The sequence below is a fragment of the Salmo salar genome, chromosome 19 (assembly GCF_965601325.2).
Source record: "Salmo salar chromosome 19, fSalSal1, whole genome shotgun sequence".
NCBI lineage: Eukaryota > Metazoa > Chordata > Actinopteri > Salmoniformes > Salmonidae > Salmo > Salmo salar.
In genome coordinates this window covers 16586530-16606424 of record NC_138309.1, presented here as the reverse complement: position 1 = coordinate 16606424, position 19895 = coordinate 16586530, and the positions used below count along the sequence as shown (strand labels likewise).

The 19895-nt window shown below is 44.6% G+C and overlaps 1 protein-coding gene across 4 annotated transcripts in view; it reads left to right on the top strand.

Moving 5' to 3' along the window:
• wwp1 (WW domain containing E3 ubiquitin protein ligase 1) overlaps positions 1 to 19895 on the top strand; it is a 71032-nt gene that overhangs the window by 14733 nt on the left and 36404 nt on the right. For 3 of the 4 annotated variants that reach the window (XM_014157445.3, XM_082965649.1, XM_014157443.3), the window contains exons 2-3: positions 12684 to 12743; positions 17657 to 17886. In XM_014157445.3, coding sequence (XP_014012920.2) covers positions 17678 to 17886 — 209 coding nt within the window. In that variant the 5' untranslated portion in view covers positions 12684 to 12743; positions 17657 to 17677. Of the gene's footprint in view, positions 1 to 10383; positions 11645 to 12683; positions 12744 to 17656; positions 17887 to 19895 lie in introns of those variants that run through there. The other variant, XM_014157444.3, reaches the window with a different exon arrangement.

Sequence of the window (19895 nt, the reverse complement as noted above, 5' to 3'; positions counted from 1 at the left end):
TCTATGCACTCGCTATGTCCGATTTTTAAAATAGCTTTTCGGTGAAAGCACATTTTGCAATATTCTCAGTAGATAGCCCGGCATCACAGGGTATGTGTGCAGTTTGTCCATGTGTTGTTTTCCCAAGCAGCTGTACAGAGATGTGGGCGTGTCTTTCTAAATATAAAAAAAAATACCGACACATACTTTTAGTGTTTTTTTTTTTTAAATGTAAAAAAAATTTTTGGGGGGGGGTTCCAATTCCAACCATGCTTTTTACTTGTTTACACCAGGGATAGTGTTGTCATGATAGCAGAATTTTGACTATGATTCCAAAACGATACAACTGCAAAAAAAGGCGTATTAGCCAAAGTCACAGAATAGAACTGGATCCAGACGGCTCTCTTGAGTTCAATATCATTTATAATAGAAATGTTTGATTTTTGGATCTATGCATTAATTAATCAATTATACAATTCATTTGACTTTGGTAAACTGACTAACTACATAAAGGTAATTTATTTGAATGGTAAATCTGTAGTCTATTGATAAACTAGGTAAATCAAGTACAGGTGACTGCCTATTCAATAGGAGAGTGCACATTCATTGCGTTACTGAGCTTGTTTTGGCTGATTTCATGGGGCTACAGATGATAAACAATCAGTCTTCCATTTATTTATTGTCCTGATAAACATTTGTGTAGAAGAAGCAACCACGTCTTTTTATAAGTGTGCGCTGTCTCTTTAAGACCCATGACCTCATTCAGTCAGCTCCAGCAAAGATGATATTGATGGGGAGCTATGTGAGGCGGGGAGAGGAATTGAATGAATACATTTTTTGGTGACAATCTTTGAAATCAGCAATATTTTGTGTTATGGTTTGAATACCACAAAGTACTAGGGTAGTTAATTAATGTTAGGTTCAGCTGTAAGCTAGCAAGGAAAGTTGGCCTACAAAGCTGAATGCTACCAGTATCGTATTGTGCAGTGTGCTAGCCTGTAATGGACATTGTTTTGCGAACAGTAAATAAATCAACATTTCTACATGCTGTGTTGCATTATTCGAGTGTGTTAACTTCTGTGCAGCGTAAGTTGTGATGCAACCAGACTCCCAGTGGGTGCAGTGGTTCCTCAGGACAGGCTAGACTGGAGATGGCAGTGAGGAAGTGGAGCAGGCCCTGTGCTCTCGCACTATAAAGGAGACCGGCTGCGCTGCTAGACTTGATCCTCTCTGTCGATGCCGTGTGACACATTTGACAGAAGTACAGAAAGTTCTAGTATCGGAAAGGTACTAAAGTTTTGGTATACCGTGCAACACTACAAGAGTATTGAGCACATAGTCTTCCTTTTACTGTGTAGCCTAGTTCTAGCCTAGGCCTATATGGTAGCACTGGAAAGCTACTCACACGCACTATGAATACCAAATATCACACAACCCTTGCCTGACTGACTGGCCCTTAGTCAGGCTTTGTCAACCAGCCTAAATGACTAAACACACACACACACACACACACACACACCTCATCCTCTCGCTCTGTCTGTCCTTAGGTGACAGGGAAACAGAGGGAAAACTAAGGACAAGAGAAATAACGAACTGTACGAGGCTATAAACTAGCAGGAAACCTTGCACCCGCAAGCTGCTTTTCTTATTGCCAGCGATTTTTAATTCTGCGTCTTTAAGACACGTGATGCCCAACTTCCATCTACACGTCTCCCTCGCCACTAAGGGCGATAAAGTCCTAGACTGTTGTATGCTTGATTCTGGGTAGAGTAACAAGGCCCACCCTCGTCCCCCATTCGGCAAATCAGATCATGACTCCATACTCCTGCTTCCTGTATACAAGCAGAAGCTCAAACAAGAAGTACTTGTGACTTGCTCAGTTGCGAAATGGTCCTCAGAAATTATGCTACAGGACTGCTTTGCTAATGCTGACTGGAACATGTCCCAGACTCCGCCGATAGCATCGACGAGCTAACCACCTCCGTCACCGGCTTCGTTAGGAAATGGTTCAGAGACGTTGTTGTCCCCCCCCAGTGACCGTTTGCTGTTTTCCCAATCAAAAGCCCTTTATTAACAGAGGTTGGTGTTCAGTGAAAGGACAGGGCTACCGCACACAGCAGGGCTATCGCAGCCAAACCTGAGGCTAAGGCTGAGGAAAGGAACAGAAGTCCCGCTACGACCTCCGCAGAGCCATTTAACAAGAAAAATAACCATATAGGAACAATGGGGCCCTATGAAATCCATTTTTTTATTATTCCTTTTTTAGAGTTATTTTTATTTTTCTGAACTTTTTTCTGATTTAAGCAAATTTTATCATAAAGTGTCTAATGTGAATGAATAAAACAACAATTTAATAAGAAATGTAAAATTTGTAATGATGCAACACATTGCACTATTTTCTTTTTTTCTTTTCTTTTTTTATAATCAAGGCAAGTGCTTCAATACAGAGTTCTACTGAGTGTTTCATTATAAGAAAAAGTAATGCAAGAATATAGGCAACAATGCAATTGGGAAAAACCTAGTTATACTTGTGTAACAACTTTGCATTCATAGTTTTTTTTTTTTGTAAAATGAAGTGTTTCACAAGTGTATCATTTATAAATAAAATAAAGATTCATGCAATAGGCAAAACCTATGGAACTACCTTATGAGCTCCTATGTCTGTCCATTGTAAGTTTTCCATCTATCACAGACATCTCCATTTGAAGTACATGATTGTCAGCTTCTTTGTGTTGAGCTCGGTGAGTACCTCTCGCTTGGCTGTGAGTAGAGTCTTGTATTTGCTGAAACTCCTCTGTCGACTGGGAAGTAGATGTAGGGCACTGCCACTTCTGCAACTCTTGGGAATCTCGCACTCAGGCCCCTCCAGTAATCAGCAAGCTCCAAAGCAGGTGAGGGCTTCCTGGACACACAGTGCTGGTAGGCAATCCATTCTTCACTGAGCTCTGTTGATGGGGTTCAGTTTGTGTGTGTGGTCACTGAGCTCTGTTGATGGGGTTCAGTTTGTGTGTGTGTGGGCTTCAATCTGATTTTCCATGGCTGGAGCCTGCCTAGGGTTGAACACCCTAGCCAGCCTGTAGACCTCTGGCTGGATGTGTCCCAGTGCTTTGACAATTTTGAAGTCCAAGTGGAATGCATCATGGAGATGGTCAAGCACCTCCCTTCTCTCTCCAATCGCCATCTTTCTCAATAGCTCATCTGTCTTGGCACTATACCCGCATGTTTTTGCTGTTCCATTCATTAGGTAAGAGCACAGATCTTCCATGACATTGTATGCAGACATTGCTGTGGGACGGTGGGTTCCTTTCAGGATTGACAGAGCTGTCATCAGTTTGGAGCAGCCCTCCAAGATTGTTATCATCATTGTACTTCACTGCCTCAAACCAGCTATTGATGGAATAGCTGGTTTGAGGCAGTAAAGTACAATGCAGAGCATGTTCATCTGTACAGAGTTTTTGTTGGCAGAAAAGCCACCATCCCAAGCAGTCAAACATCCTCAGCCAGCTGGAAACAGAAGGTGCAGGCCATCACTGTCAGGCTAACAATCTCGGAGGGCTGCTCCAAACTGATGACAGCTTTGAGCTCACTGCTTCAGGAGGTGCCTTGGCCTGCACGAACTCCTTCATAATGAGGAAGCTCCCCCATCTTCTCTTTCTTGAAGAAGACAGATCTCATCCATGTTACAAGTGATGCAACTTCAGAGAAGTATTTGTAGTATTGCCAGGTCTCACCCACCAGATTGATGACATGGCAGAGACGGGTTACACGGACACTGTATCACTCCTTTCAGAACCTCCTTGTATGCATTCAAGCAGTAGGAGGCATTATCTGTGACCACTGCCCAGGCACCGTTCAGTTTGTTGTTGTGGAGGGAGGCTAGTATAACTTGGGAAATTGTTGAGTAGTTGCATCTGTCTGTGAAAATGACATCCACCAGAAAGTACTGGTTTTCAATACCTGCAATGAAAGTTGAGGAAATGTTTTAATTATGTTTTAAAATAAATAAAAAATAATATTGTGATAAGTGTAAACAATATAGATACAGAGATAGTTAGCTAGAGGCAGACAGCTACTGACATTATGCATCGCTATATTTCACCACGATAGCTCATTGTTTGGAATATCACAATTTGCATGCGGACAAGTCACACTGCGGAATTTAAATGTAGCCGATTGCAACGGTATATTAATAGGCTTAACTCACCAATGATTGGAATGCTGCAGTCCCTTGCATCTGTCTCGTCAACAACCACCGCAACCCTCTTCCAACGGATCTTCTGTAGAACGGCAGTCATATGTTGGTCGAACACACGGGGCAGGTGAGATTGACAGAGGCTGCTCTCATTTTCGGGCAATGCTTCACTGGAAACGGCCATAGCTTTCTTAGCTTTTCTAAGGGGATGTCAGACTCGGCGCACACAGCCACAAAGTCCTGAATAAATTCTCGTCTTGAATCTGCTGATGCGCTTGCACTAGTAATGGTTGTTTGAAGAGGCATGCTCTGGCTAACACGGTGCTTTCCTTGTTTTTCACATGGGATTTAGACTAAGTGGTAATCACACATTTTTACGGGTCTAATCAATAGTAAGTTGACAGAATTTGCAAAACAGCTTATCGCCTGACTCATAATAGTCCTTTTGGCTATTGCTCTGAATTTAGGGTTGAATTTGTACTTTAGTTTTTTTTGACGACTTGGTTGACATGTTACTCAAAGTATATGCCAAACAAACAAACAAAGAAGATAACTACAATTTTATGAAAAATAGTTATCTTAGCAAGCTGAATTGTTTACCAGTTGCTAAGCAGTTGCTAGGGACTCTTTTGGAAGAAGCTAGCTAGCTAACGAAGAACAACAAAGAATATCTAGTTAACAGAAGAAGAGAAAATCAGGACAGAAAAAAAAGGATATCAAAGTGAAACAGTTCTCTAAAGACACAGGAGACAATAATACAAGAAACAACACTTCTGTAGCTTGTCAACTATGTGTCTGTCTATCCCTGTTCTCTCCTCTCTGCACAGGCCATACAAACGCTTCACACCGCGTGGCCGCTGCCACTCTAACCTGGTGGTCCCAGCGCGCACGACCCACGTGGAGTTCCAGGTCTCCGGCAGCCTCTGGAACTGCCGGTCTGCAGCCAACAAGGCTGAGTTCATCTCAGCCTATGCTACCCTCCAGTCCCTAGACTTCCTGGCGCTGACGGAAACATGGATTACCACAGATAACACTGCTACTCCTACTGCTCTCTCTTCGTCTGCCCACGTGTTCTCGCATACCCCTAGAGCATCGAGCCAGCGGGGTGGTGGCACTGGAATCCTCATCTCTCCCAAGTGGACATTCTCTCTTTCTCCCCTGACCCATCTGTCTATCTCCTCATTTGAATTCCATGCTGTCACAGTTACCAGCCCTTTCAAGCTTAACATCTTTATCATTTATCGCCCTCCAGGTTCCCTTGGAGAGTTCATCAATGAGCTTGACGCCTTGATAAGTTCCTTTCCTGAGGATGGCTCACCTCTCACAGTTCTGGGTGACTTTAACCTCCCCACGTCTACCTTTGACTCATTCCTCTCTGCCTCCTTCTTTCCACTCCTCTCCTCTTTTGCCCTCACCCTCTCACCTTCCCCCCCTACTCACAAGGCAGGCAATACGCTTGACCTCATCTTTACTAGATGCTGTTCTTCCACTAATCTCATTGCAACTCCCCTCCAAATCTCCGACCACTACCTTGTATCCTTTTCCCTCTTGCTCTCATCCAACACTTCTCACTCTGCCCCTACTCGGATGGTATTGCGCCGTCCCAACCTTCGCTCTCTCTCTCCCGCTACTCTCTCCTCTTCCATCCTATCATCTCTTCCCTCTGCTCAAACCTTCTCCAACCTATCTCCTGATTCTGCCTCCTCAACCCTCCTCTCCTCCCTTTCTGCATCCTTTGATTTTCTCTGTCCCCTATCCTCCAGGCCGGCTCGGTCCTCCCCTCCTACTCCGTGGCTCGACGACTCACTACGAGCTCACAGAACAAGGCTCCGGGCAGCCGAGCGGAAATGGAGGAAAACTCGCCTCCCTGCGGACCTGGCATCCTTTCACTCACTCCTCTCTACATTCTCCTCTTCTGTCTCTGCTGCTAAAGCCACTTTCTACCACTCTAAATTCCAAGCATCTGCCTCTAACCCTAGGAAGCTCTTTGCTACCTTCTCCTCCCTCCTGAATCCTCCTCCCCCCCCCCCCCCCCTCCTCCCTCTCTGCGGATGACTTCGTCAACCATTTTGAAAAGAAGGTTGACGATATCCGATCCTCGTTTGCTAAGTCAAACGACACCGCTGGTCCTGCTCACACTGCCCTACCCTGTGCTTTGACCTCTTTCTCCCCTCTCTCTCCAGATGAAATCTCGCGTCTTGTGACGGCCGGCCGCCCAACAACCTGCCCACTTGACCCTATCCCCTCCTCTCTTCTCCAGACCATTTCCGGAGACCTTCTCACCTCGCTCATCAACTCATCCTTGATCGCTGGCTACGTCCCTTCCGTCTTCAAGAGAGCGAGAGTTGCACCCCTTCTGAAAACCTACACTCGATCCCTCCGATGTCAACAACTACAGACCAGTATCCCTTCTTTCTTTTCTCTCCAAAACTCTTGAACGTGCCGTCCTTGGCCAGCTCTCCTGCTATCTCTCTCAGAATGACCTTCTTGATCCTAATCAGTCAGGTTTCAAGACTGGGCATTCAACTGAGACTGCTCTTCTCTGTGTCACGGAGGCTCTCCGCACTGCTAAAGCTAACTCTCTCTCCTCTGCTCTCATCCTTCTAGACCTATCTGCTGCCTTTGATACTGTGAACCATCAGATCCTCCTCTCCACCCTCTCCAAGTTGGGCATCTCCGGCGCGGCCCAGGCTTGGATTGCGTCCTACCTGACAGGTCGCTCCTACCAGGTGGCGTGGCGAGAATCTGTCTCCGCACCATGCGCTCTCACCACTGGTGTCCCCCAGGGCTCTGTTCTAGGCCCTCTCCTATTCTCGCTATACACCAAGTCACTTGGCTCTGTCATATCCTCACATGGTCTCTCCTATCATTGCTATGCAGACGACACAGAATTAATCTTCTCCTTTCCCCCTTCTGATAACCAGGCGGCGAATCGCATCTCTGCATGTCTGTCAGACATATCAGTGTGGATGACGGATCACCAGCTCAAGCTGAACCTCGGCAAGACGGAGCTGCTCTTCCTCCCGGGGAAGGACTGCCCGTTCCATGATCTCGCCATCACGGTTGACAACTCCCTTGTGTCCTCCTCCCAGAGTGCTAAGAACCTTGGCGTGATCCTGGACAACACCCTGTCGTTCTCCACTAACATCAAGGCGGTGACCCGATCCTGTAGGTTCATGCTCTACAACATTCGCAGAGTACGACCCTGCCTCACACAGGAAGCGGCGCAGGTCCTATTCCAGGCACTTGTCATCTCCCGTCTGGATTACTGCAACTCGCTGTTGGCTGGGCTCCCTGCCTGTGCCATTAAACCCCTACAACTCATCCAGAATGCCGCAGCCCGTCTGGTGTTCAACCTTCCCAAGTTCTCTCACGTCACCCCGCTCCTCCGCTCTCTCCACTGGCTTCCAGTTGAAGCTCGCATCCGCTACAAGACCATGGTGATTGCCTACGGAGCTGTGAAGGGAACGGCACCTCCATACCTTCAGGCTCTGATCAGGCCCTACACCCAAACAAGGGCACTGCGTTCATCCACCACTGGCCTGCTGGCCCCCCTACCTCTGAGGAAGCACAGTTCCCGCTCAGCCCAGTCAAAACTGTTCGCTGCTCTGGCACCCCAATGGTGGAACAAGCTCCCTCACAATGCCAGGACAGCGGAGTCAATCACCACCTTCCGGAGACACCTGAAACCCCACCTCTTTAAGGAATACCTAGGATAGGATAAAGTAATCCTTCTAACCCCCCCCCCCCCCTTAAAAGATTTAGATGCACTATTGTAAAGTGGTTGTTCCACTGGATATCATAAGGTGAATGCACCATTTTGTAAGTCGCTCTGGATAAGAGCGTCTGCTAAATGACTTAAATGTAATGTAATATATATATGCCAAGTTGTTAGGTGACGTAAGGGTCCCCCCCCTCTCAAAACACCCCAATCGAAAACATAATTATTTCTTTAGGCCTACTAGGTTACTACAATTAAGCATATATTTTAAAAATCGATTTCAGCCAATTATGGAAAATGCTGCATATTCCATTTTTATGACCAAATTCTGTGATTCAGTCTGCATTTTCTACATCGTGGAAATCATAGGGCCCTAGAACAAGGTGGAATCCTATTGCACAGGCCCTGCCGCATGTGGCAGGGCCATTACGGATTACAAAGGAAGACCCAGCCGTGATCTGCGCAACAATGCCTCTACCAGACTAACTCAATGCATTTTATGCACACCTCAACAAAAACATCGCCGTGCGTGAGGGCTCCCACTGACAGAGGACTGGCTGATCTCGCTCTCCTTGGCCGACGTAAGCTTTTTTTAATCAGGTCAACAATCGCAAGGTTCGCGGGGCCAGACGGTATTCCAGGGCGTGTTCCTAGAGCATCTGCTGGACAACAGGCATGTTCACTGTAATTTTCAACTTCTCCTTATCCGGTCTGTAATCCCCATATGTCCCAAGCTGACCACCAATCAGTCCTGTTCCCAAGAACTCTAAGGCTACATGCCACAATGACTGCTGCCCTGTAGCACTCAACTGGAAGCATGAAGTGCTTTGAAAGGCTGCTTATGGCACACATCCATCATCCCAGACACCCTAGACCCACTCCAATTTTTATACTGCCCCAACAGATCCATAGACGACGCAATCTCAATTGCACTCCACACTGCCCTCATCCACCTAGATAAGAGGAATATCTATGTGAGATTGCTGTTAATTGACTATAGACCAGCATTCAACACCATAGTCCCCCCTCAAGCTCATCACTAAACTTAGGACCCTGCGACTGAACACCTCCGCCTGAAACTGGATCATAGACTTCCTTACGTTCCGACCCCAGGTGGTGAGGGTAGGTAACATCAGCACAGGGACGCTGACCCTCAACACGGGGGCCCCACAGGGCTGTGTTCTTAATCCCCTCCCGTACTCCCTGTTCACCCATGACTGTGGCTACGCACAACTCCAACACCAAGTTAGCGGACGACAGCTGCACCATTGAGAGCATCTTAACTGGCTGCATCATTGCTTGGTTTGGCAACTGCACCTCCTTTGATCGCATGGTTCTAAAGAGGGTGGTCCGGACAGCCCATTACATCACTGGGGCTGAGCTCCCTGCCATCCGGGACCACTATATCAGGCGGTGTGAAAGGAAGGCCTGGCAAATGCAGTATGCCAACACATTTCATCTGCATGAGTCTCCTGTTCTGTCCAAATTAGGTCCATCTGCTTTACAATGCCAACACAAAGGTCCAGTTTGTCTCCATATGTGATATGTAGGCTAGAAAGAGGAAGAAAGGAATAATCAAGCCACTGACTGTCACCCTCAAACATATTGATAGCTTGCAAATTTATTGTGGACAGATGCACGTAACATAAATGGTAGCGGTCGAGACTTAGGGATGCGGTGACTAATGAGGAACTTTGTTTCCGGTACGCTGATGATCTTTCGTCACTAGCAATATGGTTTCGTCACTAGCAATATGGGGGGGGGGGGAATCAATAGTTCAATATCGGGATATTATTACTGACTATATATATCGTATCCCTTTTGTCAATATCGCAATATAATTGTTTTGCCTATTGGCTGTACCTGCACCAAAACTTTTGTATTATCTTCATAGCTTGTTCTCCAGCTTTTTATATTGGGAGCCAATTAGACTTTTTATTTGCATGACTGATCAAAACTCGTTTTCTCATGGCTCTCGTCCCTCTGCATCAGACTTATGGTGAGCAATATGTTTGAAACATCAAATCGCAATAAATCACTATCAAATCGCAGTACATATGGTATCAGCTTGTAAGTAACGTGATGGTATTGTGAGGTCCCTGGCAGTGTACCTGCACTATTAGTGCTCATAATTAAAATATTTTTTTTAAATTACGGTTAAATTCCCATGTACCAAATTAAAAAAAACAAGTTCAATGGGGTTAAACTCTTTTGATTGTTATGTCACAACTGTTGTTTATAGAGCAAATTTGCCCATTCTAGTCTTGCCCCCCCCCCCCCCCCCCCAAAAAAACAAAAAACATTTTCCTAAATGCTAGGGTTGGCTCTGACCGTATGGATGCCAGCACAGAGACCTGCGATCCATGATAGATATATATATATATATATAAATATATAAATAAAAAAAATTCATGCATCAGTTGAGTAAATGATTTGTCAATACATTTTTGCGGACCTCACAATCAATCCAATGTCTATGTGCCAGGAGTTTCTCCCGGTCTTTCTGTATTGGCTAACTAAGGTCAAGTTTTCCACGTTAGTCCACCAGTCTCTGTGCATTTTGGGGGGTGTGTGTCTGGGAATGAGATTACCTGTGCTCTTGCCCTCCAACCCCAGACAGACTTCCAGGGCTGATGGGATTATAAACTGTTCCCTGGCCTGTCTGGCTGGCAGTATCCCTTTTTCATTAGTCAGCCTTCTTAATTAGAGACTGATGGCAGCTTACTGTTGGTCTCTGCTCTGCCCCAGTCCTATGTCTGTCACTCTACTCCTATTCTGTCTCTCTCTACTCCTAGTCTGAGATGCCAGAGTACTTTTGAGGAGATATTGCTATAGGTCTCTGTGCTGTGCTAGCGGATTAACTCTTTCTATCCACTGAGGAAAAAATGAAATTTCCTTTGCAATCTGCACCTTTAGGATGGACAGCTATGATGCAGCCTGTTCATTCAGCTCCAGACCGACTGAGCACTTCTGTCTTTGAGGCACGACCTCACTGTAATGGTCATGACACTTTTGCTGACCATAATTGGCTAGCCAAATGACCGCGGTCACCTTAACTGTTGAAAGCAATATTTGACGAACATTTTCTCCTCCACTTCTGACGCATGTGCTGCCATAGAAATATAATTGGCTTCTCCATTTAAGTTAATGATGGCGTAATGTGTGGACTGGCGGACATTGCGAGTGTACCCATAGGAGCAAAGCGGGAAGTAAACGTGTTTTTTTAAAAAAAAATTACGGTTATTTCACTTTTCATGACAGTCTTCATCCATAACCATCGGTTATACAGTAATTGTGCCAGCCCTAGATGTCACGCTGGTTCACCTTTTGAGGTTATGCCAGCTATCTGTTCCCCTGTCATGTTGCTGTTACAGCTGGAGGCATAATGAGCGGAGTGGTGCTGCGAGTTGCTTGGTTGTTCGTTCAGATGGACAGAGGTTGTTAATCTCAGACATTGGTTGGTTTCCATGCCAGACGCACTCCGTAATGCTGTGTCATTGGTTCTGATGCCAACATCCCCACTCTCCCCTGTACTTCCCTTCCCACATCCTCCCCTACTCAACTATCCTCCTCTGGTTGGGCTGCTCTGTGTCTCCAGACGGAGGGGATCAGGGAAAGGTTTTATCTTGCCTGCCTGCCGGTAGTCTGGAGCTAATGCAAGGCAGACGCATACCGTCCGTCCCCATATGCCAGCCAGACGGGTACAGGAGAGCAGTGGAGTGAGATGTGAAGGAGAGGACAGGAGATAAAAGGTGAGTAAAGGACTGAGGTGTTTTGCAGAGGAGAGGATTGATAGAAGTGCCGTGTAGAAGTGAGGAAGGGGACGAGTGCAGTGTGTCGGAGTAGGGTGAAGTGCCCTTCAAGGTCTTCTGGATTCTGCACCCTCTCTAATGACTTCTGCTGTGTTCCATGAGATGTTTGGATGAGGATGAAGCCCCGGGGCCATCTATATCAAGCATCTCACAGTAGGAGTGCTGATCTCAGATTAGTTTGGGCCTGAAGATCATAATGCATAGCCTATTGATTATATGGAAAAGCGGGACCTGATCCCCCTGGTCTAAAAGACAATGGAGGCTTTCTCCTGTCCTGATGAACAGCACTTCACCCTTAGTCAGCTGGGAGTCCTCTGGCTCCACTCATCTCAGCCTTTAATGCTCTGAGATGATGGCCTTGTTTGCCCTGTTTACTTGTGAGAGTATGTTACACTTTGAGGCAGTCTGTTGAGACAATTTGTGGCAATTGGTGTGCATATCTGCACTTTAATAATAATGGTTTGTGGCTGTTTTCATGTCGCTTTGCCAGTGAGTAACATGATTTTCCTCTGTTTTTGTTTGTGTAGCAATATCAGATGGCTATGTTTGTTTGTGTGGTGTTATGCCCTCAGAATTGAGTGGTGGTGGTGGTGTATGTATGCTGACAATGGCTCATTTTCTTAGCCCACTCTCTCTCTCTCGCCTCCATCTGCACAGTTATCAGTTTGAAGCTCCCTGGGTCTGTGGCTCTCAGCTTCTGAGTACACGACTCCTAGCACCCCATCTGTGTTTCGACAGGAAGGGAAGGGATCTTGTGGTAACCGTTTTATCTTGGCAGTTTAAGGACATTCATATGTCATCACTCCTCTTCACCAAACAAACCATACATCAGCACTTTGTTCAGATAAAGAAAGTTCCCCCTTTTCTCTTTTCACTGTGACTGGTTCTGTTAGGTTAAAGCCTTCTTTGCGCAACCCAGATCAGTGTTAGTATAACAGCTGACAGTGCATGACTAACTACTCCCGGTCTCCTGTTACAGGGCAATCATGGGCCACGGAGTCGGCTGAGGATCCGGAGGGTTCTGCAAAACGCACCAATCGTGAGTAGGGATGTATATTTGCTATTCTAGTACTTTTTTTCCCCCCTGGATGTGAGCTCGAGCGAATGTTAGCCAAGGATACGAAAGGTACTGTGCCTTCCGAAAGTACCCACACCCCTTGAATTTTTCCACATTTTGTTACAAAAGTGGGATTAAAATGGATTTAATTGTCTTTTTTTTTTTTTACTCAAAATACCCTGTCAAAGTGGAAGAAACATTCCAACATTTGTAAATGTATAAAAAAATATGAAAGTTAAAAATATATATTTTATTAGATAAGTGTTCAACTCCCCCTGAGTCGATACGTTTTCGAATCACCGTTGCCAGCGATTACAGCTGTGAGTCTTTCTGGCTAAGTCTTTAAGAGCTTTGCACACTTGGATTGTACAATATTTGTACATTATTCTTTTAAAAATTCCTCAAGCTCTGTCAAGTTGGTTGTTGATCATTGCTAGACAGCCATTTTCAAGTCTGGCCATAGATTTTCAAGCTCAATTTAAGTCAAATCTGTGACTTGGCCACTCGGTAACATTTCAGTGTCGTCTTGGTAACCAACTCCAGTGTACATTTGGCCTTGTGTTTTAGGTTATTGTCCTGCTGAAAGGTTCATTTGTCTCCCAGTGTCTGTTGGAAAGCAGACGAAACAAGGTTTTCCTCAAGGATTTTGCCTGTGCTTTGTGCTTTTTATCCCCCCCACAAAAAAAAAATTCCCTAGTCCTTGCCGATGACAGTCATACCTATAACCAATGTTCCCTCAAATTGTTTTAGAGGTAATTTCTGGTCTGCTGAGCGCAAGCTTGAATGTTGTGAAAATTCGGTGCAATTCTTTAAGCGCACGTTTACTGTGAACAGAGGCTGTACCCTCTTTTTAAGTTAGCCACAGTAGCCTACTTGGACACTTAAAACTATTTGATCGTAATGTAGTCCTAGCCGATTGGCCTACCCGTCAAAAACAATGAAAATGAATCCCGTAACATTTTAACATGTTAAAATAGCTGTTCTATCATTCAGCCTACAATACATTCCGTGAGATTTAAAAAAAAGTCATGCCCTGCATGATTTTAAAAATGCATTATTATTCTCATACCATTATTACAGAGAATCTGACAGATTATGCCACCCACCATCTGAAGTGTAATTAGTAACTTCACCATGCTCTTTTTTAATTTTTTTTTTTTTTAACCCATCTACCAACAGGTGCCCTTCGTTGCGAGGCATTGGGAAACCTCTCTGGTCTTTGTGGCTGAATCTGTGTTTGAAATTCACTGCTCGACTGAGGGACCTTACAGATAATTGTGTGTGTGGGGTACAGAAATATGAGTCAATCAAAAGTCATGTTAAAACACTATTATTGAAACTTATGTGACTTGTTAAGCACAATTTTACTCCTGAACTTATTTAGGTTTGCATAACAAAATGGTTGAATACTTATTGACTGAAGACATTTCAGCTTTTAATTTTGTATAAATTTGTAAAAAATGTAGAAAACAACATAATTCCACTTTGACATTATTGGGTATTTCTTTTGTGTGTGGTAAGCCAGTGACGACAACCTCAATTTTAATATTATTTTTTGTACAGTGGGGGGAAAAAAGTATTTGATCCCCTGCTGATTTTGTACGTTTGCCCACTTACAAAGAAATGATCAGTCTATAATTTTAATAGTAGGTTTAGTTGAATAGTGATGGACAGAATAACAACAACAAAATCCAGAAAAACGCGTGTCAAAAATCTTAATGATTTGCATTTTAATGAGGGAAATTAGTATTTGACCCCTCTGCAAAGCATGACTTAGTACTTGTTGGCAATCACAGAGGTCAGACGTTTCTTGTAGTTGGCCACCAGGTTTGCACACATCTCAGGAGGGATTTTGTCCCACTCCTCTTTGCAGATCTTCTCCAAGTCATTAAGGTTTCGAGGCTGACGTTTGGCAACTCGAACCTTCAGCTCCCTCCACAGATTTTCTATGGGATTAAGGTCTGGAGACTGGCTAGGCCACTCCAGGACCTTAATGTGCTTCTTCTTGAGCCACTCCTTTGTTGCCTTGGCCGTGTGTTTTGGGTCATTGTCATGCTGGAATACCCATCCACGACCCATTTTCAATGCCCTGGCTGAGGGAAGGAGGTTCTCACCCAAGATTCGTCGGTACATGGCCCCGTCCATCGTCCCTTTGATGCGGTGAAGTTGTCCTGTCCCGTTAGCAGAAACACCCCCAAAGCATAATGTTTCCACCTCCATGTTTGACGGTGGGGATGGTGTTCTTGTGGTCATAGGCAGCATTCCTCCTCCTCCAAACACGGCGAGTTGAGTTGATGCCAAAGAGCTCCATTTTGGTCTCATCTGACCACAACATTTTCACCAGTTGTCCTCTGAATCATTCAGATGTTCATTGGCAAACTTTAGACGGGCATGTATATGTATTCTTGAGCAGGGGGACCTTGCGGGCGCTGCAGTATTTCAGTCCTTCCCGGCGTAGTGTGTTACCAATTGTTTTCTTGGTAACTATGGTCCCAGCTGCCTTGAGATCATTGACAAGATCCTAACGTGTAGTTCTGGGCTGATTCCTCACCGTTCTCATGATCATTGCAACTCCATGAGATGAGATCTTGCATGGAGCCCCAGGCTGAGCAATATTGACAGTTCTTTTGTGTTTCTTCCATTTGCAAATAATCACACCAAATGTTGTCACCTTCTCACCAAGCTGCTTTACGTTGGTCTTGTAGCCCATTCCAGCCTTGTGTAGGTCTACAATCTTGTCCCTGACATCCTTGGAGAGCTCTTTGGTCTTGGCCATGGTGGAGAGTATGGAATCTTGATTGCTTCTGTGGACAGGTGTCTTTTTTTATAGGTAACAAGCTGCGGTTAGGAGCACTCCCTTTAAGAGTGTGCTCCTAATCTCAGCTCATTACCTGTATAAAAGACACCTGGGAGCCAGAAATCTTTCTGATTGAGAAGGGGTCAAATATTTATTTCCCTCATTAAAATACAAATTAATTTAACATTTTTGATGTGTTTTTCTTTATTTTGAATTTTTTTTGTTATTCTGTCTCTCACTGTTCAAATAAACCTACCATTAAAATTATAGACTGATCCTTTCTTTGTCAGTGGGCAAACGTACAAAATCACTATTGTTCCGCGGGTCGCCATTTCTGTCAAATGTCTCACGGATCAACTCTGTATATCAGCGCAGCCGATGTCCCCCTGATGATTATATTGCCCAAAGATTTGGCTAATAAATCTTCATTTTTTTGCTGTGGTATCGTGATACTCAATATGGAAGTCAAAAGTTATTGCAGGGAAAGTCATTAATGCATAAGGAGTTCAATGTTCCAATACAGTTCATATTCGTGCGTTCGGAAATATTCAGACCCCTTGACTTTTCCACATTTTATGTTACAGCCTTATTCTAAAATTGATGAGGGGGGAAAAAAAACAATTGAATCTACACACAATATCCCATAATGATTTTTTTTTTTTTATGTTTGCAAATTTATTAAATATATAACACTATTACATTTTCATAAGTATTCAGACCCTTTTCAGTACTTTGAAGCACCTTTGGCAGAGATTACAGGCTCAAGTCTTCTTGGGTATGATGCTACAAGCTTGGCAGACCTGTATTTGGGGCGTTTCACCCATTCTTCTCTGCAGATCCTCTCAAGCTCTCAGGTTGGATGGGCAGCGTCATTGCAAAGCTGTTTTCAAGTCTCTCCAGAGATGTTTGAGTCCTGGCTCTGGCTGGGCCACTCAAGGACATTAAGAGACTTGTCCCGATGCCAGTCTGCGTTATCTTGGCTGTGTGCTTAGGGTCGTTGTCCTGTTGGAAGCTGAACCTTCGCCCCAGTCTGAGGTCCTGAGCGGGTTTTCATCAAGGATCGCTCTGTTCATCTTTTGCCTTGATCTTGAGCAGTCTCCCAGTCCCTGCTGCTGAAAAACATCCCCACAGCATAATGCTGCCACCACCATGCGGTGACCCATAGGGATGGTGCCAGGTTTCCTCCAGACTTGGCATTCAGGCCAAAGAGTTAAATCGTGGTTTCGTCAAACCAGAGATTCTTGTTTCGGCGAACTCCAAGCGGGCTGTCATGTGCCTTTTACTGAGGAGTGGCTTCCGTCTGGCCACTACTGTAAATGCCAGATTGGTGGAATGATGCAGAGATGGTTGTCCTTCTGGAAGGTTCTCCCACTTTCACAGAGGATCTCTGGAGCTCGGTCAGTGACCATCGGGTTCTTGGTCACCTCCCTGACCAAGGCCCTTCTCCCCCGATTGCTTTGTTTGGCCGGGCGGCCAGCTCTAGGAAGAGTCTTGGTGGTTCCAAACTTCTTCCATTTAGGAATGATGGAGGCCGTTGTGTTCTCGGGGACCTTCAATGCTGCTGAATATTTTTGGTACCCTTCCCCAGATCTGTGCCTCGACACAGTCCTGTCTCGGAGCTCTATGGACAATTCCTTCGACCTCATGGCTTGGTTTTTGCTCTGACATGCACTGTCAACAGTGGCACGTTATCTAGAGGTGTGTGCCATTCCAAATCATGGCCAATCAATTGAGTTTACCACAAGTGGATTCCAATTAAGTTGTACAAACATCTTAAGGATGATCAATGGAAACAGGATGCACCTGAGCTCAATTTCAAGTCTCATAGTAAAGGGTCTGAATACTTAAGGTATTTCTGTTATGTTCAATTTTGCAAAAATGTCTAAACCTATTCTCATTGTGGGGTATTGTGTGTAGATTGAAGAGAAATGTTGTATTTAATTAATTTTACAATAAGCCTGTAACGTAACAAAGGGGATAAAGTCAAGGGGGCTGAATACTTTCCGAAGGCACTGTATATCACATTGTTTTAGATTGCTGGTGACTTTTCTTGAGGTTGTCCTTGTTTTGACCACCTTTGTTTTGTGTGTGTCTTCAGGCTTCCACTGCGGTGTATGACATGGCCACGGCCTCTTCCAGAACGGAGTGTAGCTATAACCACGGGCCGACGTCGCAGCTACATGCCGTCGTTGCCTGTGCCAAACTCAAGCGGAAGAAGAGCTTGTTTGGGACGTCCATCTATGTGGAGGTGACAGCGGAAGGGGAGTCGCGCCGCACGGCAAAGTCCCACAGCTCCTCCAACCCCAAGTGGGATGAGCGGCTCACTCTGTAAGGAACCCTACCTTCTGTGTGTGTTCTTAATGTGTGTCGTGAGTAGCCCATTTAATTCGCTCACCACCTTAATCACCTACTGTGGTCTGTTTTTGGTATGCTCTAGTAACGTTGTATTCCTTGCTGAATCAAGTCCCACTCTTTTTAGAGTTAGACCAATTCAGTATGAATTGTTTTCTGTAGTGCTGCTTCAATCTAAAGGTATCAGTGTTGTTTCATGACAGTTGCTGGTTGAAAATACAATCTAGCATTAGAATGTACCAGAGGCCACCATAATAGAGCTTGTTTTAGAACCAGTGGTCTATGACTTGCAGGCCACGGCTGAGCTTCAGACAGCTAGCTAGCTACTCCTATAACATGTAGCATACACAAAAACAAACAGAGCCCTGGCTGTTGTCCGAGGATAATTACCCCATCAAGGCAATTAGTGGCCTGGTTAAGGAGTTTCTGAGGGCAAGTTTTTGAAATGGCACCCTTTTGCCTTAATAGTGCTCTACTTTTGAGCAGGCCCATAGGGCTCTGGTCAAAACTAGTGCACTATTCATACAGGATAAGGTGTCATTTGGAACACAGCCTGACATTTGGCTTTGACTCATTAAAACAAGAGAACCATAAAAGCTGCTAGGTTACAGGCAGTTCCTGATAGAGTTGCAACTGAACAGATACAGAAGGGTCTTTTCAGCACAGTTCAAACCTCCGCACCAACAAGGGAAATAAAACAATAAAGCCAACAGGCTCTTTTTGGGAACAGAGTGTTCAGAGGAAAGATACAGTATGTCTGCTTTGGTTTTTCAATCATCGTCATTTCCTTGTGCTGTAGGCCATCTGCCCAGATTGGATGACTAAGTATTAAAGATATTCAGACTGCTCAGACTTCTAGTCGTTAGTCCGCTCTTCCACAAGCTCACTATGTGTTCCAATGAATCCACACTGTTCCCATCTCAGCACCACCCCCAGGTTCCCACAGATAAATAAGACCTTTGAGAAAACTCATCTTCTTTGTGTTTTACCACAAATGCTCAGACATCTCATGAGTAGCCTGGTTCCTGCAGGGGGAAAAAATGGTCTAGATTCCTTCTCCCTCTAGTTTTCCTATTCCAGTACAGAACAGGTTAGCTTCTTATGGATCAAATCCCGTTAACAGGATCGATTTGACAACATCCGGTGGCATGGCAGAGCGCCAAATTAAATTATTAGAAATATTTAACTTTCATAAAATCACAAGTGCAATACACCAGAATAAAGCTTCACTTCTTGTTAATCCAGCCACCGTGTCAGATTTCAAAAAGGCTTTACGGCAAAAGCAAACCATGCTATTATCTGAGGACAGCACCCCATCAAACACAGACAATCGTATTTCATCCCGCCAGACGTGACACAAAACTCAGAAATAACGATATAATTCATGCCTTACCTTTGACGAGCTTCTTCTGTTGGCACTCCAATATGTCCCATAAACATCACAAATGGTCCTTATTGTTCGATTTAATTCCGTCGTTTTATGTCCATTTACTTGGTGCGTTTGATCCAGAAAAACACCGGTTCCAACTTGCGCAACATGACTACAAAATATCTAATAAGTTACCAGTAGTCTTTGTACAAACATTTCAATCAACTTTCCTAATACAACTTTAGGTATTTTTTTAACGTAAATAATCAACATTTTAGGTGGGATAAACTGTGTTCAATACAGGACGAAAACAAAGTGGAGCTAGCTTTCAGGTCGTGCGCCTCTAACAGTACACTTAACTCGACCCTCGTTCTGAACTGCCCTACTTCTTCATTACTGAAAGGAAAAACATCAATCAATGTCTAAAGACTGTTGACATCCAGTGGAAGCGATAGGAACTGCAAGTGCCTTAATCTATATCCCCATTGAAAAGTGACCTCAAATATTATTTTTTTTCCTGGATGGTTTGTCCTTGGCGTTTTCGCCTGCCAAATAAGTTGTTATACTCACAGACATCATTCAGAGTTTTCTATCCAAATCTACTAATAATATGCAT